This window comes from Ranitomeya variabilis, chromosome 4 (genome assembly GCF_051348905.1).
Source record: "Ranitomeya variabilis isolate aRanVar5 chromosome 4, aRanVar5.hap1, whole genome shotgun sequence".
NCBI classification, from domain to species: Eukaryota; Metazoa; Chordata; class Amphibia; order Anura; family Dendrobatidae; genus Ranitomeya; species Ranitomeya variabilis.
The window spans coordinates 12,185,742-12,207,370 of NC_135235.1; the positions used below are offsets into that span (position 1 = coordinate 12,185,742).

General features: G+C 42.1%; 1 protein-coding gene across 2 annotated transcripts in view; it reads right to left on the bottom strand.

Annotated features, from left to right (window-relative positions):
- Positions 1 to 12,838: 12,838 nt before the first annotated feature.
- NHLRC2 (NHL repeat containing 2) overlaps positions 12,839 to 21,629 on the bottom strand; it is a 37,231-nt gene continuing 28,440 nt past the window's right edge. Inside the window, exons 9-11 of one of the 2 annotated variants that reach the window (XM_077257949.1) lie at positions 20,018 to 20,227; positions 15,558 to 15,774; positions 12,839 to 14,290 (exon numbers count right to left, since the gene is read on the bottom strand). In XM_077257949.1, coding sequence (XP_077114064.1) covers positions 14,031 to 14,290; positions 15,558 to 15,774; positions 20,018 to 20,227 — 687 coding nt within the window. In that variant the 3' untranslated portion in view covers positions 12,839 to 14,030. The remainder of the gene's footprint in view (positions 14,291 to 15,557; positions 15,775 to 20,017; positions 20,228 to 21,629) is intronic. The other variant, XM_077257950.1, reaches the window with a different exon arrangement.

Sequence of the window (21,629 nt, forward strand, 5' to 3'; positions counted from 1 at the left end):
CCCAGGGGGGGACATCACAGATCATTGATCTGGCAGTGTGCACAGCACTCTGCCAGATCTGCGATCTGCTGTGCAGGGCTGCAGGCTTACCAAGTGTCTGCTCTGAGCAGGCACTCGATAAGCCACCTCCCTCCCTGCAGGACCCGGATGCCGCGGCCATCTTGGATCCGGGACCTGCGGCGAGGAGGGAGGTAGGAGACCCTCGGAGCAACGCGATCACATCGCGTTGCTCCGGGGGTCTCAGGGAAGCCCGCAGGGAGCCCCCTCCCTGCGCGATGCTTCCCTATACCGCCGGTACACCGCGATCATGTTTGATCGCGGTGTGCCGGGGGTTAATGTGCCGGGGGCGGTCCGTGACCTCTCCTGGCACATAGTGCCGGATGTCAGCTGCGATATGCAGCTGACACCCGGCCGCGATCGGCCGCGCTCCCCCTGTGAGCGCGGCCGATCGCGTATGACGTACTATCCCGTCGGTGGTCATACGGGCCCACCCCACCTCGACGGGATAGTACGTCAGATGTCAGGAAGGGGTTAAAAAAAAAACCAAAACAAAACAAAAAAAATGTTAATTTTGTACACTGTGTTGTGATTAGGTTTGTTGTAGGGTGAATGTGGTGGTGTAAGGGGGGTGGCTGTAAGGTGAGGCAGTGGGACCGGTAGGGTTTTGTTGTGTTTGCGGCGTTGTATAAATCGGTACATAATGTGTTTATAGTGTATATATTATATATAATATTGTATATAGGACGGTGTGAATGTAGTTGGGGTTGTATATAGTAGTATGAATGAAGCTGGGCCGGGGGTCTTACATGATTTTATACTATTTATTATGTAAAATTTTTACAGGGGTATTAATGTAGTTATGAGTATTTTGTTTGTCATCTTTTAGTTTTGCTTTATTTTTATTGGAATTTTTCTTTCACGTCCCTGATTTGTAGGTCATGAACTTTCTCCATTTTGGTTCCATTTCTGGTTTATTTCTTTGTGATTTTTGTCGTTTGTTGTCGTCTGATTGGAGCTTTGTTCTTATGTTTTGTTCTGTTGTGTTTTATTTGTAATGTACCTTGGTTATGGTCATGTAAAGTATTTTTATTTTATTTAATAAAAGACCAGGAGGATAAGACACGATCTAACAGCAGAATAGTGACTGCAGCTCTGGAGGAGACATGATGTAACAGAATAGTGAGTGCAGCTCTGGAGGTGATAGGAGGATAAGACACGATGTAACAGCAGAATAGTGAGTGCAGCTCTGGAGGAGACATGATGTAACAGCAGAATAGTGAGCGCAGGTCTGGAGGTGACTGGAGGATAAGACACGATGTAACAGCAGAATAGTGAGTGCAGCTCTGGAGGTGACTGGAGGATAAGACATGATCTAAAGATTTCAGGTGTCTCTGGAGCAGTCGCCTCCGTTCCCGTACCAGTTATTGCCTAATCTACCTGGTTATGCAGCAATACACAAAAATGGGAAATGTATCAGGGCACAAAATCTACTATTCAGGAGTCTAGGAAAGCGGAGTGACTCCATATCTAATTAAGAAGCAACATTTTTTTTTTAAATCATTGATTGGTAGGACACATCTTATTGCTGTAAGTCACAGTGAGCGGCTGCGGGAAGAGGTCATCCCCTCCTGGAAGACGTCAAGTCACCACCAGACAGAATATTGATCACCTGGATTGGTGGATGCTGCACTGGACCATGTTGAATACTCTAGTCACATCTAGAGCTGCATCCATGCTTCTGCTGGTGGAGTGCACACTGGTACTGTACAGACACATCTCTTCTCAGCAGTGAGGTGCCGCAGCAGCACGGACAACCAGTGGAAAGTTACAGTCTCTGCCGGTCGTCATGTTGTTATTTTCTATCAGATCCTAACAATCACGATTATCATTTTCACTATAACAGCCGCACTAGGGTGCCAAGGAAAAATGAACTTTGCAAATTGGTAAGTCTTACCCCTCAAATTTGCTCCTTTTGGCATAAGGATTCACCATGTAAAATAGGTTGACATAAAATTTAGATTTACCACTTGCTCAAGGTATATACACATAATTATATATATATATATATATATATATATATATATATATATATATATATTATACACACACACACACACACACTTGGTATCGCCGCGTTCAGAAACACCCGCTCTATCAAAATATAAAATCAATTAATCTGATCGGTAAGCGGCATAACATACCATACATAGCGCGGGATATGCATGACGGGAAAAAGTAAACAAACATTTAAAACCGCAATATGATGAGCAATTGAGCAACCAGTAAATGATAACTAATCTTAAAAAGAAAATTATAAAATATCTATGACCAAAGAGGAACAATATTAGGAGGTAAGACCTTCAAAAACTTGCTACTTAATTTTTACGAGAGCGAGAGACTGAGGATGGACTATGCTTCCAGGCATGCTCAGAAGTAAAACCTGCATCCGCCACTGGATTCCTGCGTTTCACAGTGTGCAGGATCCAGTGTCCATAGGCTCCTATTCTGTGGAACGACGTATGCCGCAGGGTGTTTTCCCACTGCAGACAAAAAACTGGTTCATGGAACGTTTTTTTTGAAAAGACGGGCCGTCAAATTCCACAGGATCCAGCACACGACGGACAAAACGTGTGGCCATCTGTCGTGATACGTTGCTAATACAAGTCTATGGCTACTTTCACACTAGTCCGTCGGTACGGGCCGTCCCAAACCGTTGGCCGACGTACAGACGGACAGTGTGTTAATTATGCACAACGGGGGCAGCGGATGCAGTTTTTCAACGCATGCGCTGCCCCATTGTAATGTCCGGGGAGGAGGGGGCGGAGTTCCAGCCGCGCATGCGCGGTCGGAAATGGCGGTTACGACGCACAAAAAAAGTTACATGTAACGTTTTTTGTGCCGACGGTCCGCCAAAACACGACGCATCCGTCGCACAACGGTTGTGATGTGTGGCACTCTGTCGCAATGCGTCGCTATGTATAAGTCTATGGAGAAAAAACGCATCCTGCGGGCAACTTTGCAGGATGCGTTTTTTCTACATAATGACGCATTGCGACGTGCGTCATAAGACGCTAGTGTGAAAGTAGCCTAAGGGGAATTTTTTCTGCAGGATCCTGCATTTTCAAAAATCGACGTATTTCGGCGGGAGCTGAAAGACGGAAATGTGAAAGAGGCTTTACTCTGCTCGCCCCCAAAATCCACACTCCCTGATGCTGCAAGCAGACGCTATTTTCCCTCTGTGTCATCACAGACGCACAAGGCTGTTTGCCAGGTCTATAGCAAGAAGCTGGATAGCACAGAGCATGTCCGTCCACCACTGAGAAACTACAGCAGTGGACGAGCGCTAAGCAACAGACAGTAAACAACACAATCTCCCTTTGTTTTTATGAACAATCAGGCATTTTCATAAGTGGCAGATCGCTATGATGCTCATCTTTAATTTTACCTAATAATGACGATGAGAATAACCCTTTAAAGTGAATGGCGTCATAAATGGTTATATCAACAACAACAAAAAGGCGAGATCCCATGACTCCCGGAAAAAGATTAAAAAAACAAAACACAAAAACTGTGATGTGAAGGGGTTAAGGAGCGCAGGTAACATGTAACCAGTGTGTCACTAATGTTTAATGTTTCTGCATATAAATGAGTAAAACACAACAAGAAATCTCAGGTGTGAACCTGCGGCCTCTTCAGTACAGGGACCGGAAGGACTGGGGGGCAGAGAAACACCAAAAAAGAAAAGAAGCCCCCGCTGTTGGCCTGACCCCGTGCGCCAGGTGTAAGCTTATATAACATGTGAGCACAATTTTGTGTCTTTTTACAATTCCCGCGCTGAGATACAGCAGGGGATGGAGTTCATCATAGAGGATGCACCAGGCCAGGTCTGATGTGGATTTGCGTCTCTGGACAAATGAAAGATACAAGAAATTAATTAAACCACGAGGACATCTGGCGCATTTTACTCCACCGCACATGAGTATAAAGTCATTTCATTTTTTACCACTAATCAGATCCTCAGCGTCCATCCGAACAACTTCACAAAAATGTGCTGTAACCAGAAGTGTCCGGATTCAACAACTCAAGTATCGCTCCGGACGGCACCGCCCTGTCACAGGGACAGCGGCACAGACGTTACTCTACTGTCGGTAGGAAAAGAGGAGCAAAAACGGAATGGTGGGTAAAGTAACAGCAGCGGAGAACGAGGGAACGTGTGACCCGGCCGCCATGTGAAGAACACAAGAGAGGAGGCGCGAGAGCGGCAGAAGCAGCAAAGATTTGGGGCAATGGTAGAAAAACAACTTCTTTATAAGTGACATAAGTAACACAGATGCAATAAATTCTGGCCACAAGAAAGTCGGTCGTGCTGGGACTTGTGCCCACAATTCTCTGATGATCACAATTCTCCAGAGTATTTCACAACAGTATTTATAGTTCAGGCTGTTTCCCTGTTGTGCTCAACGCACGAAGAGAGAAAGGTCCAGAGAACACGGCAATGTCAGAACGTTTCTACAGGCTCCACTATTATTAGCTGGGACGATTCCAACGAGGACAGATTACGCACCTACAATAATATAACTGCTGTAATACTGCCCCCTATGTGCAAGAATATTAGTGCTATAATACTGCTCCTATGTGCAAGAATATAAGTGCTATAATACTGCTCCTATGTGCAAGAATATAAGTGCTATAATACTGCCCCTATGTACAAGAATATAACTACTATAATACTGCTCCTATGTACAAGAATATAACTACTATAATACTGCTCCTATGTACAAGAATATAACTACTATAATACTGCCCCTATATACAAGAATATAACTACTATAATACTGCCCCTATGTACAAGAATATAACTACTATAATACTGCCCCTATATACAAGAATATAACTACTATAATACTGCTCCTATGTACAAGAATATAACTACTATAATACTGCCCCCTATGTACAAGAATATAGCTACTATAATACTGCCCCCTATGTACAAGAATATAACTACTATAATACTGCCCCTATGTACAAGAATATAACTACTATAATACTGCCCCTATGTACAAGAATATAACTACTATAATACTGCCCCTATGTATAAGAATATAACTACTATAATACTGCCCTATGTACAAGAATATAACTACTATAATACTGCCCCTATGTACAAGAATATAACTACTATAATACTGCTCCTCTGTACAAGAATATAACTACTATAATACTGATCCTATGTACTAGAATATAACTACTATAATACTGCCCCTATGTATAAGAATATAACTACTATAATGATGCCCTATGTACAAGAATATAACTACTATAATACTGCCCCTATGTACAAGAATATAACTACTATAATACTGCCCCTATATACAAGAATATAACTACTATAATACTGCTCCTATGTACAAGAATATAACTACTATAATACTGCTCCTATGTACAAGAATATAAGTGCTATAATACTGATCCTATGTACTAGAATATAACTACTATAATACTGCCCCTATGTACAAGAATATAAGTGCTATAATACTGATCCTATGTACTAGAATATAACTACTATAATACTGCCCCTATGTACAAGAATATAACTACTATAATACTGCCCCTATGTATAAGAATATAACTACTATAATACTGCCCTATGTACAAGAATATAACTACTATAATACTGCCCCTATGTACAAGAATATAACTACTATAATACTGCCCCTATATACAAGAATATAACTACTATAATACTGCCCCTATGTACAAGAATATAACTACTATAATACTGCTCCTCTGTACAAGAATATAACTACTATAATACTGATCCTATGTACTAGAATATAACTACTATAATACTGCCCCTATGTATAAGAATATAACTACTATAATGATGCCCTATGTACAAGAATATAACTACTATAATACTGCCCCTATGTACAAGAATATAACTACTATAATACTGCCCCTATATACAAGAATATAACTACTATAATACTGCTCCTATGTACAAGAATATAACTACTATAATACTGCTCCTATGTACAAGAATATAAGTGCTATAATACTGATCCTATGTACTAGAATATAACTACTATAATACTGCCCCTATGTACAAGAATATAAGTGCTATAATACTGATCCTATGTACTAGAATATAACTACTATAATACTGCCCCTATGTACAAGAATATAACTACTATAATACTGCCCCTATGTATAAGAATATAACTACTATAATACTGCCCTATGTACAAGAATATAACTACTATAATACTGCCCCTATGTACAAGAATATAACTACTATAATACTGCCCCTATATACAAGAATATAACTACTATAATACTGCCCCTATGTACAAGAATATAACTACTATAATACTGCCCCTATGTATAAGAATATAACTACTATAATACTGCCCTATGTACAAGAATATAACTACTATAATACTGCCCCTATGTACAAGAATATAACTACTATAATACTGCCCCTATATACAAGAATATAACTACTATAATACTGCTCCTCTGTACAAGAATATAACTACTATAATACTGATCCTATGTACTAGAATATAACCACTATAATACTGCCCCTATGTACAAGAATATAACTACTATAATACTGCCCCTATATACAAGAATATAACTACTATAATACTGCCCCTATGTACAAGAATATAACTACTATAATACTGCCCCTATGTATAAGAATATAACTACTATAATACTGCCCTATGTACAAGAATATAACTACTATAATACTGCCCCTATGTACAAGAATATAACTACTATAATACTGCCCCTATATACAAGAATATAACTACTATAATACTGCTCCTATGTACAAGAATATAACTACTATAATACTGCTCCTATGTACAAGAATATAACTGCTATAATACTGCTCCTATGTACAAGAATATAAGTGCTATAATACTGATCCTATGTACTAGAATATAACTACTATAATACTGCCCCTATGTACAAGAATATAACTACTATAATACTGCCCCTATGTACAAGAATATAACTACTATAATACTGCTCCTCTGTACAAGAATATAACTACTATAATACTGATCCTATGTACTAGAATATAACCACTATAATACTGCCCCTATGTACAAGAATATAACTACTATAATACTGCCCCTATATACAAGAGTATAACTACTATAATACTGCCCCTATGTACAAGAATATAACTACTATAATACTGCCCCTATGTACAAGAATATAACTACTATAATACTGCCCCTATATACAAGAATATAACTACTATAATACTGCCCCTATGTACAAGAATATAACTACTATAATACTGCCCCTATGTATAAGAATATAACTACTATAATACTGCCCTATGTACAAGAATATAACTACTATAATACTGCCCCTATGTACAAGAATATAACTACTATAATACTGCCCCTATATACAAGAATATAACTACTATAATACTGCTCCTCTGTACAAGAATATAACTACTATAATACTGATCCTATGTACTAGAATATAACCACTATAATACTGCCCCTATGTACAAGAATATAACTACTATAATACTGCCCCTATATACAAGAATATAACTACTATAATACTGCCCCTATGTACAAGAATATAACTACTATAATACTGCCCCTATGTATAAGAATATAACTACTATAATACTGCCCTATGTACAAGAATATAACTACTATAATACTGCCCCTATGTACAAGAATATAACTACTATAATACTGCCCCTATATACAAGAATATAACTACTATAATACTGCTCCTATGTACAAGAATATAACTACTATAATACTGCTCCTATGTACAAGAATATAACTGCTATAATACTGCTCCTATGTACAAGAATATAAGTGCTATAATACTGATCCTATGTACTAGAATATAACTACTATAATACTGCCCCTATGTACAAGAATATAACTACTATAATACTGCCCCTCTGTACAAGAATATAACTACTATAATACTGCTCCTCTGTACAAGAATATAACTACTATAATACTGATCCTATGTACTAGAATATAACCACTATAATACTGCCCCTATGTACAAGAATATAACTACTATAATACTGCCCCTATATACAAGAGTATAACTACTATAATACTGCCCCTATGTACAAGAATATAACTACTATAATACTGCCCCTATGTACAAGAATATAACTACTATAATACTGCCCTATGTACAAGAATATAACTACTATAATACTGCTCCTATGTACAAGACTATAACTACTATAATACTGCTCCTATGTACAAGAATATAAGTGCTATAATACTGATCCTATGTACTAGAATATAACTACTATAATACTGCCCCTATGTACAAGAATATAACTACTATAATACTGCTCCTATGTACAAGGATATAACTACTATTTTACTGCCCCTATATACAAGAATATAACTACTAGGTACAATAATATAACTACTATAATACTACCCCTATGTACAAGTATATAACTACTATAATACTGCCCCTATGTACAGGAATATAACTACTATAATACTGCACCATGTACAAGAATATAACTACTATAATACTGCTCCTATGTACAAGAATATAACTACTATAATACTGCACCATGTACAAGAATATAACTACTATAATACTGCTCCTATGTACAAGAATATAACTACTATAATACTGCTCCTATGTACAAGAATATAACTACTATAATACTGCTCCTATGTACAAGAATATAACTACTATAATACTGCCCCTATGTACAAGAATATAACTACTATAATACTGCTCCTATGTACAAGAATATAACTACTATAATACTGCTCCTATGTACAAGAATATAAGTGCTATAATACTGATCCTATGTACTAGAATATAACTACTATAATACTGCCCCTATGTACAAGAATATAACTACTATAATACTGCTCCTATGTACAAGGATATAACTACTATTTTACTGCCCCTATATACAAGAATATAACTACTAGGTACAAGAATATAACTACTATAATACTACCCCTATGTACAAGTATATAACTACTATAATACTGCCCCTATGTACAGGAATATAACTACTATAATACTGCACCATGTACAAGAATATAACTACTATAATACTGCACCATGTACAAGAATATAACTACTATAATACTGCTCCTATGTACAAGAATATAACTACTATAATACTGCTCCTATGTACAAGAATATAACTACTATAATACTGCTCCTATGTACAAGAATATAACTACTATAATACTGCCCCTATGTACAAGAATATAACTACTATAATACTGCCCCTATGTACAAGAATATAACTACTATAATACTGCCCCTATGTACAAGAATATAACTACTATAATACTGCCCCTATGTACAAGAATATAACTACTATAATACTGCCCCTATGTACAAGAATATAACTACTATAATACTGCTCCTATGTACAGGAATATAACTACTATAATACTGCCCCTATGTACAAGAATATAACTACTATAATACCGCTCCTATGTACAAGAATATAACTACTATAATACCGCTCCTATGTACAAGAATATAACTACTATAATACCGCCCCTATGTACAAGAATATAACTACTATAATACCGCCCCTATGTACAAGAATATAACTACTATAATACCGCCCCTATGTACAAGAATATAACTACTATAATACTGCCCCTATGTACAGGAATATAACTACTATAATACTGCTCCTATGTACAAGAATATAACTACTATAATACTGCTCCTATGTACAAGAATATAACTACTATAACACTGCTCCTATGTACAAGAATATAACTACTATAATACTGCCCCTATGTACAAGAATATAACTACTATAATACTGCCCCTATGTACAAGAATATAACTACTATAATAGTGCTCCTATGTACAAGAATATAACTACTATAATACTGCACCTATGTACAAGAATATAACTACTATAATACTGCTCCTATGTACAGGAATATAACTACTATAATACTGCCCCTATGTACAAGAATATAACTACTATAATACTGCTCCTATGTACAGGAATATAACTACTCTAATACTGCCCCTATGTACAAGAATATAACTACTATAATACTGCTCCTATGTACAAGAATATAACTACTATAATACTGCTCCTATGTACAAGAATATAACTACTATAATACTGCCCCTATGTACAAGAATATAACTACTATAATAGTGCTCCTATGTACAAGAATATAACTACTATAATACTGCACCTATGTACAAGAATATAACTACTATAATACTGCTCCTATGTACAGGAATATAACTACTATAATACTGCCCCTATGTACAAGAATATAACTACTATAATACTGCTCCTATGTACAGGAATATAACTACTCTAATACTGCCCCTATGTACAAGAATATAACTACTATAACACTGCTCCTATGTACAAGAATATAACTACTATAATACTGCCCCTATGTACAAGAATATAACTACTCTAATACTGCCCCTATGTACAAGAATATAACTACTATAATACTGCTCCTATGTACAAGAATATAACTACTATAATACTGCCCCTATGTACAAGAATATAACTACTATAATACTGCCCCTATGTACAAGAATATAACTACTATAATACTGCCCCTATGTACAGGAATATAACTACTATAATACTGCACCATGTACAAGAATATAACTACTATAATACTGCTCCTATGTACAAGAATATAACTACTATAATACTGCTCCTATGTACAAGAATATAACTACTATAATACTGCCCCTATGTACAAGAATATAACTACTATAATACTGCTCCTATGTACAAGAATATAACTACTATAATACTGCTCCTATGTACGAGAATATAACTACTATAATACTGCCCCTATGTACAAGAATATAACTACTATAATACTGCCCCTATGTACAAGAATATAACTACTATAATAGTGCCCCTATGTACAAGAATATAACTACTATAATACTGCCCCTATGTACAAGAATATAACTACTATAATAGTGCTCCTATGTACAAGAATATAACTACTATAATACTGCTCCTATGTACAAGAATATAACTACTATAATACCGCTCCTATGTACAAGAATATAACTACTATAATACCGCTCCTATGTACAAGAATATAACTACTATAATACCGCTCCTATGTACAGGAATATAACTACTATAATACTGCCCCTATGTACAAGAATATAACTACTATAATACTGCTCCTAGGTACAAGAATATAACTACTATAATACTACCCCTATGTACAAGAATATAACTACTATAATACTGCTCCTAGGTACAAGAATATAACTACTATAATACTACCCCTATGTAAAAGTATATAACTACTATAATACTGCCCCTATGTACAAGAATATAACTACTATAATACTGCCCCTATGTACAAGAATATAACTACTATAATACTGCCCCTATGTACAAGAATATAACTACTATAATACTGCTCCTAGGTACAAGAATATAACTACTATAATACTACCCCTATGTACAAGAATATAACTACTATAATACTGCCCCTATGTACAAGAATATAACTACTATAATACTGCTCCTAGGTACAAGAATATAACTACTATAGTACTACCCCTATGTACAAGAATATAACTACTATACTACTGCTCCTAGGTACAAGAATATAACTACTATAATACTGCCCCTATGTACAGGAATATAACTACTATAATACTGCACCATGTACAAGAATATAACTACTATAATACTGCTCCTATGTACAAAAATATAACTACTATAATACTGCACCATGTACAAGAATATAACTACTAAAATACTGCCCCTATGTACAAGAATATAACTACTATAATACTGCACCATGTACAAGAATATAACTACTATAATACTGCTCCTATGTACAAGAATATAACTACTATAATACTGCTCCTATGTACAAGAATATAACTACTATAATACTGCTCCTATGTACGAGAATATAACTACTATAATACTGCCCCTATGTACAAGAATATAACTACTATAATACTGCTCCTATGTACAAGAATATAACTACTATAATACTGCCCCTATGTACAAGAATATAACACCTATAATACTGCTCCTATGTACAGGAATATAACTACTATAATACTGCCCCTATGTACAAGAATATAACTACTATAATACTGCTCCTATGTACAAGAATATAACTACTATAATACTGCTCCTATGTACAAGAATATAACTATTATAATACTGCCCCTATGTACAAGAATATAACTACTATAATACTGCTCCTATGTACAAGAATATAACTACTATAATACTGCTCCTATGTACGAGAATATAACTACAATAATACTGTCCCTATGTACAAGAATATAACTATTATAATACTGCTCCTATGTACAAGAATATAACTACTATAATACTGCCCCTATGTACAAGAATATAACTACTATAATACTGCCCCTATGTACAAGAATATAACTACTATAATACTGCTCCTATGTACAAGAATATAACTACTATAATACTGCCCCTATGTACAAGAATATAACTACTATAATACTGCCCCTATGTACAAGAATATAACTACTATAATACTGCCCCTATGTACAAGAATATAACTACTATAATACTGCTCCTATGTACAAGAATATAACTACTATAATACTGCCCCTATGTACAAGATTATAACTACTATAATACTGCCCCTATGTACAAGAATGTAACTACTATAATACTGCTCCTAGGTACAAGAATATAACTACTATAATACTTTTATACTAACAGAAGCCATTATATTCCATATACATTTCCTTGTCTGTAGAGCGTCTCGCAGTACTTCGCTTGTCATCATGAATATCTATAGACAGCCTTGTTTGGAATCACAGGTTTCTTTATTTTCAGTTTGTTACAATGTATCAGTGCAGATATAATGTGCAGCAATGTGGCTTCAGACTGCTGCATCCGTCCTGTAAAGACACCAGATGAACCAGTTTTTACACCAAACCTTAAAGTGCCGTGTTTGTACTTTATTGTAACCTTACAGCACACGGCCCGGGATCGGCATATAGAGCGATGTTAGTGCAGCGAGGGGTCATCTAGACATGTGTAATTAAGGCAGATGTGCACCTTTGCCGTAAGGCCATAACCTCTATCTGCTGATATTCCGGCTGCTCGGAGTTACTGGATCCGCTTGTTTTCTGGCTCTCGGTGCTGCTGGATTGTGGAGCTGCAGGCTGAGACCTCAGTGGGCCTCTTCCCTGTGCAGCCGATCGCTCTGATGTCACTGACCGGCCGCTGCGGAGCGAAGCAGGAGGAGAGCGAGAAGCAGAAGGTTCAAAGGTCACCATACGTGACAAGGTAACGGCGCTGCTTTATCTGTCCCATCAGCACCTCGGGCGGTGGGTGCCCCGCTATCAGCCAGGGGATCGTCCAGCACCCGGTGTAGTTTCTATTATGGATCTGGCTACATTGGAGACATACAGGTTTACACAGGAGCGCTATACACAAACATGGCAGCTGCATAAGGTGCTCATCATTGTATAATGGAAGGTTCGTAAACTTTATAAATGACTGGTAAGATCTCCGCTTGCTGTCAGAATACTGGAGCGGTCTCGCTTACAGACCCTCATGGGATTGTTACAATGTATCACTGTAAGGAAGAAATGTTAGACCAAGTCCAGGATCAGGATCCGATGATCTTGCCGAGATTTCCTACTGATCCATTGTAACCAACCTTCAGCTTTGTGACTGGACCAGGGCAGGACAAGTTCTCCACGTTCACTGACAGAACGCAGAGATCTGATGAAGCACAAGGATTTTTTTCAGGTAGAAGCAGAGTGTTTCATAATGCAATGATGAAGCCATATTTACATAGGACTGGATTTAAAGGGAACCTGTCACGTATTACGGGCTCGGTGGGTGACCCTGAAATCCCTGACACGTAAGGCACTTGGGTCCACAAATATCAAGTGATGTGGGGCAGATTTAAGGCACTAGTAATAAATAAGTAAGCATTTGTGAGGGGGTCCACAGGCCGCCGGAGGGGGGACGCAGTAGGACAGGGCTAGAAGGTGTAGGACAGGGGGAGCGGAGCGACGCTGCCATTTGCCCCAGGGTCGGGGGTAACATGCAGCGGCTGCGAGAAGGACACGGACTTCATCATACACACGGTGTCATGGGTGCAGTAGTACACACAGACCCCGACGCGCAGCTCAGGGTCAGCGCAGGGGCTCAGCAGGGGGAGCGTCACCTCCATGTGGCCGGGTGTAGCCAGAGTCCCGATCTCACCGTAGGTTTTCTGACCAGCGAGAAGCCAATCATGACCTGGGGATGAAGAGGAGATCTCTTACTGCAGGTACAATGGCCGACAGTCTAAAGGTGAACGCATAATGCATAGTGTTAAATACACGGTCCGTCTCATTACAGGCTGAGCGTCGCTGTTCCTCCCCCGTGCTTTACACTGCAGCTCAGCTCCATTAGTGTCTGTAGCTGTGCTAATGTGTCTATCGCATAAAAAACTGCAAATAACTATGAGACAATGATTCTCCGCTGCACCGAGAGCGATGGCGGACAAGCACGTTGTGAGTGCAGCTCTGGATGTGACTGGAGTACAATTCTACAAGCTCACTGTCGCTGTGCAGGCAGGTCTGTACTCTGCAGCAGCCTTTGTGATGAGCATTCCTGTACCAGGATTGTGAGTGCAGCTCTGGATGTGACCGGAGTACAATTCTACAAGCTCACTGTCGCTGTGCAGGCAGGTCTGTACTCTGCAGCAGCCTTTGTGATGAGCATTCCTGTACCAGGATTGTGAGTGCAGCTCTGGATGTGACCGGAGTGCAATTCTACAAGCTCACTGTCGCTGTGCAGGAAGGTCTGTACTCTGCAGAAGCCTTTGTGATGAGCATTCCTGTACCAGGATTGTGAGTGCAGCTCTGGAAGTGACCGGAGTGCAATTCTACAAGCTCACTGTCGCTGTGCAGGAAGGTCTGTACTCTGCAGCAGCCTTTGTGATGAGCATTCCTGTACCAGGATTGTGAGTGCAGCTCTGGATGTGACCGGAGTGCAAGTCTACAAGCTCACTGTCGCTGTGCAGGCAGGTCTGTACTCTGCAGAAGCCTTTGTGATGAGCATTCCTGTACCAGGATTGTGAGTGCAGCTTTGGAAGTGACCGGAGTGCAATTCTACAAGCTCACTGTCGCTGTGCAGGAAGGTCTGTACTCTGCAGCAGCCTTTGTGATGAGCATTCCTGTACCAGGATTGTGAGTGCAGCTCTGGATGTGACCGGAGTGCAATTCTACAAGCTCACTGTCGCTGTGCAGGAAGGTCTGTACTCTGCAGCAGCCTTTGTGATGAGCATTCCTGTACCATTGTGAGTGCAGCTTTGGAAGTGACTACAGTACAAGACATGATGTTATTCCGGATCTCTACAACATGTAGCGTATGTGCGCAGCTACATCATCACAAATGGACACAACACTATACATCAGCCAGCAGGGGGCGGCGGGGAGGAACTGCATCCTGATAAACTGTGAATGCAGCTTTGGATGTGATTGGAGCAGGACCCATGATGTAAGCATTACGCGTGGATTACCTTCTGTGAATAGAAACCAGAAGCTGGGGGCCCCTTCCGTCAGCTTTGCCCCTGCAGGAAGCTGGAGATTCAGGACAAGTTGCAGGGTCTGCCCAGGGGATACAGGTAGGGGCTCCAGCTGAACATTCGGGGTACATTTCGGCAGTTTTGGGTTCCGGATCCGTATCGGCAGCGCACTGTCCATCACATCACCCGACTCGCTGGAGACCACGGGAAGCTGCAAGAGAGGCACAAATACCAGGTAATGACCAAATATACAAAATTACCTCCAACCCGGGGGGCAAAAAAATCCCACTGAGCACCTACAGCCCGGACCCTGTCCACACAGAGCGTGCAAATCACTGCAACGGCCTCGATCACACATCTCCTGCCGTTGTGCGTCTACAGCTCCTAGCAGAGCGGTGTGTCTCCATGGTGACCAATGTCAAACCCTGCTGTCCTGGCTCCACAAAAATGATGGGAGACAGTGAGGGAGACAGTGCTCTGCCAGGGGACGTCTCGCAGATTACTACCACCATTTGTAAATTTCATTGTATTTATTTGCTTGCACTGCAGTAAAGGGTGTGTAAACTTCAGCAATATTTTTATATTGGTATCGGTTTTTAAAAATTGAACATTTACTAAATCAGAATTCAAACCGCTCTGCCCCTCCCCCTCCTTCTCGGTCCCCGGATCTTCGCAGGTTGACTGGATGTGAACAGCAGGGCGACAATTCGGACACATTTATTTGGTGGAACTAAAGCCGCACAACTAGATGATCACATAGTAGGCAGAAAATGAATATTTTACATCTCTGCTCCAGAGCTACATTCATAACGGTGCTCAACGGAAACTGTGCAAGCTCTGTGTATGCCCTGAAAACTATGGGAGATTTCAGCTCCGCAGCCTGCAGAACTCTGAATGCAGCTGTCATGTAACACGACGCTGCTATATCACTTCTCTGTGCGCACTTCGGTCAGCGCTGGATCTGCGCCTTATATACCGCCATGGACTAGAGATCTATAGTGGCCGTCACTGGTATTTGTGGGGAGCGGCGCGACTAAGATAAGTGGCGCCAAGATGGTCTGATTGCTGCTCATCCAGTTCCTGATATAAGACTGGTGATATCCGGATACATGTGGCTGGTGGGGTTCGTACCCCTGGACCCCTCCTCCCCGGAGACCCGGAATGTCTCGGTACGTCTCCTGTGGCTGATTCCGGAATGGCTCGGTACGTCTCCCCCTGGCTCAGATTCCGGAACGGCTCGGTACGTCTCCCCCTGGCTCAGACCCGGAACGGCTCAGTACGTCTCCCCTTGGCTCAGATTCCGGAACGGCTCGGTACGTCTCCCCCTGGCTCAGACCCGGAACGGCTCGGTACGTCTCCCCCTGGCTCAGACCCGGAACGGCTCGATACATCTCCCCTTGGCTCAGATTCCGGACTGGCTCGGTACGTCTCCCCTGTGGCTCAGATTCCAGAACGGCTCTGTACATCCCCTGTGGCTCAGAGTCCGGACTGGCTCGGTACGTCCCCTGTGGCTCAGATTCTGGACTGGCTCGGTACGTCTCCCCTGTGGCTCAGATTCCAGAACGGCTCAGTACATCCCCTGTGGCTCAGAGTCCGGACTGGCTCGGTACGTCTCCCCTGTGGCTCAGAGTCCGGACTGGCTCGGTACGTCTCCCCTGTGGCTCAGATTCTGGACTGGCTCGGTACGTCTCCCCTGTGGCTCAGATTCTGGACTGGCTCGGTACGTCTCCCCTGTGGCTCAGATTCTGGACTGGCTCGGTACGTCTCCCCTGTGGCTCAGATTCTGGACTGGCTCGGTACGTCCCCTGTGGCTCAGATTCTGCGTCTGGTAAAGTTTTGTTGTTAGAGAAGTTCGAGGAGTTTATAAAAGTCGACAATAAAAGAAGATTTGTGCAGAACAAAAGATGTCGATTCTGTGCTGACAGTGAAATGAAGCCCGGCAGCGGCGTGCGGGTGCGGAGTTCACCGCGGCGGTGGATCTGCATATTGTGGGATCCGGGAAGCAGATGTACACATCCATACAGTACAATGTGTGTGGGTGTCAGCGGGGGGAGGGCGCCTTTATTTTTTGACTGATGCGTCTGATTATACTGGCAGGTCCTGCGATGCAGCTCACCCCAGATTTCTGCACTGTCTGCCGGATTGATGTGCGGACGCCCACCTCGCCGAGGAAACAAAGACCCCGACTTACAGGAAAGTTTTGCTGCGGTGCGGAGTAGTCCAATAGAAACTCGCACAATTATCAGGCAGGACGGCGAGCACAAAGTGTAACCGGAGATGAGCGGCGCCGCTTCTCCGCACCCGTCATGGGGGTCACAAACCGCAACTTCTTAAAGAGACAGAGCCATAAAATATACCCACGTCTTAAAGGAATATTCTACCCCAAACAGGATTGCTGATTTAAAGCAGTAGTTTGCGGCTGGATTTCCCATTGAGTTTACTGGGGGTCTATATGCATACTATTTTCTCAGATGTAAAGGAGCCCACAAGACGACCATCTTTTGGGTAGAGTTCTCAGGTGGCACCTGGCAAGGGTTAAAACGTCCCATGTATGGATATGCTATAAAGGAGTACGATGGGCATACCCCTTTAAGGGCGGGGCGCTTTATGTAAATGAGGCTTATTTTTAAATATACTGAGTATTCAGATTTATCACGAGTGGCGTCAGGGCATAATCTGAAGTGTGATGAAGTCAGCGCCTCATCTAACTGCTATAAGTTTTAGTCTGCCAGGCCACGCCCCTCAATAAGCCCCGCCCCATTTCTAAAAGTTGGCAAAAAACTTTTCTACCTACATGTTGTTTTTAAAGTCAGTTTTCTGGCAGAAAATACTGGAATTTCACCCCTTGTGTCACGATTTCTCACCATGTCTAAGATCTCGGCTTGCTGCCAGTGAATGGAGACACTGAAGTTTACCTCCAATGCTGGAGCTCTGCAGATCTTGTGTAATAACTTTATACGCAGACACAATCTGTTCTGATAGTTTGGTGCAATGTATCAGTGCAGGTAAAATGAGCCCAGGCTGGATACAATTGTATCAGAATAAAGTACAAGGTCAGGGAAGATTTCTTTTTCTGGCCAGTGGATGTAATAATGATTTTTTTCCGTTCAATGGTAGCAAGCAGAGATCTTGAAAATGGTAAGAAGTTAAAAAATGTAAGAGAAAGTTGTAACAATGTTCATTATATGGGGTTTAGTATTAACACACAAACATTGGAGACCCCAACAGTCTTCTTCTATACCGCAGCGCCGGGGCGGAGAACACACGCTGGCCACTAATTAGCCTGGCCCACCGCAGCAACACGGGAAATTCAGATTTTGCAGGGTCATTTACATAACAAAAACCTAATAAACACAGAAATTAAGGCAAACGGGAGCTGGCGATGAGTTTGAGGTGCACGGAGTTCATCAAGGAGGGTTTAGAGCAGAAAATCCAAATCTCAAAATTCCTCAGCTAGGAGCTAGGGGGCCGATGCACCAGGAGCCAGGGGGGCCGACGCACCAGGAGCCAGGGGGGCCGACGCACCAGGAGCCAGGGGGGCCGACGCACCAGGAGCCAGGGGGGCCGACGCACCAGGAGCCAGGGGGGCCGACGCACCAGGAGCCAGGGGGGCCGACGCACCAGGAGCCAGGGGGGCCGACGCACCAGGAGCCAGGGGGGCCGACGCACCAGGAGCCAGGGGGGCCGACGCACCAGGAGCCAGGGGGACCGACGCACCAGGAGCCAGGGGGACCGACGCACCAGGAGCCAGGGGGACCGACGCACCAGGAGCCAGGGGGACCGACGCACCAGGAGCCAGGGGGACCGACGCACCAGGAGCCAGGGGGACGTATTGCAGCTCAGCACAACATGGTCATATCCGGCCGCCACTACTGGAGCAAGTAACAGGTGATTAGGAAGGAGGGGAGTCGTGTGAGCTGCAGACCTAGACTGAAGGGATCCAGGGTGGTTGGATAATCAGCAGAGGGTCCGCTCCAGCTGATGAAGGCAGCCACAATGAGGAAAAGAAGAGGATCTTATGTCCTCCTATGACTAAGGGCACTGTTCTGTGCCTGAATCGCGTCAGATTTCTATTATGATATTTTTTATCAGCCTCCATAAACGTTACCATTTTATCAGGATGGGACTGACGAAGTAAATCATTTTCTTTTGCTAACAGCTAATTAATGTTGGTCAGACTCCTACCGATCTGACCCCGGGGGGCCGGGTCCCCACTGACTCATTACCGATGGCTCATCTTGAGAGTCAATATATTGTGACGGGACACAAGAATACATATCCTGTGACACGGATGGAATCCCTGGCCCGACCGCCCGGACGTCTGGTCTCAGCCTCGCGTGTGACGGAGACGCAGCAGCCGGGAAGGGTAATCCGGTCAGCGATTCACGAGGTGCGAAGCTTATAGAAGGACACGAGAGACAGAAGAAGAATCACAGTATTCACCAGTCACGCACCACAGACACCATCTTGGTTTCCATGTCCAGAACTTTTATCTGGTGGTTATTGGTATCGGCGACGTACAGTAACCGTCCATCTGGCGTGGCGCAGAGACCTCCCGGTTCACTGAATGATGCCTCCATGAAGCTCGGGCCCGGAGCATTGCCCGCCTGCCCTGTACCCGCTAACGTGACGCAGATCTTGGATTTCGGATCCACGGTTTTGATCTGAAAAAAAAAAAAGGGATCAATATAATAACTTTTGATTTCATCTAAGTGATTTCATGAAATGTCTCTGGAGAACAACAACTGCTCATTTGTTTCCGCACGTTACGACCCAGAACATTAGTGATCGTCGTCAGGTCTGACCAGGAGTGGGCTTTCTCCACCAGCTGGATCCATAAACAGCTTTTAGTCAGTGGTGGGACGATTTCCACCTGATCTGTGCTGCAAGATTTTTCCAGAGGTGCTGCAGCTCCGCTCCTATAGAAGTGAATGTGAGCTGCAGAACTGAGAACGACCACTGCGCGGAGTACGGAGCAGTGCACAACTGGGGGCTGCAAACAGCTGACCAGTGAGGGGCGTCAGATCCCCACCATATCCAGTCAACACCTCCTAAGCTGTATGAACTCCAACAAAACCCATAGAAATCAATGCAGCTCTGCTGCCCCCAGAAGCCTCCGCTCTCATGAGATTTGTCCTTTTATGTTGTATATTATTAATCTGACAGATAAAAAATTGCATCATGTGCCATAATGGGCCGAATTACAGCGATACAAGGCAGCATGGCCACAGGGGAAGAAGAGCTGCAGCACACCGGGACGCGGCCGACGCGCCCCAGCGCACCGGGCCACGGCCAACCTGCTCCAGCGCACCGGGCCACAGCCAACCGGCTCCAGCGCACCGGGCCGCGACTGACGAATAATCCTACTCCTGCAAATTGATTGTAAAAGCTTCCCCCACACAGACCATCACTACCATTCTTCCATGTGATATGAATGCCGAGTGTGATGTCACCTAACATAATGGATTTTCCTTAATGGAAAAAAAAATTATAATTTTATTAATAAAAAAACCTCACTATTCACAAAATAAAAAAAACAATAGGAAGCCTTCATGATGAGAAACGTGCGGCCTCCACAAGACGTCAGCGCAATTTAACGAGTTATTATATTACAAAAAACTGATTACAGATTCAGAATTAAGATTTCCGCACAAAGGACTCGATTTTGTGATTAATTGCAGCAGATCCAGAGGAACGAAAACATAAGAATCACATCATCCTCCAAATCATGGTCGATATGCAGGATGAGGCGAGGAGGGGAAATAATCATCTGTAGCCCCAGCCTCCGTCATAAAATACAGGACGCGGAGAACTGAACCTGATCCGACCGCAGACGCAGAATGAACGTTGCAGCATCCTGGCTAGCGATATCGTTTAGTTTGACACGCAGCAGCGATCAGGATCCTGCTGTGATATCGCTGGTCGTTGAACAAAGTTCAGAACTTTATTTGGTCGTCAGACCGGCGTGTATCGTCGTGTTTGACACCAAAAGCAACGATACCAGCGATGTTTTACAATGGTAACCAGTGTAAACATCGGGTTACTAAGCGCAGGGCCGCGCTTAGT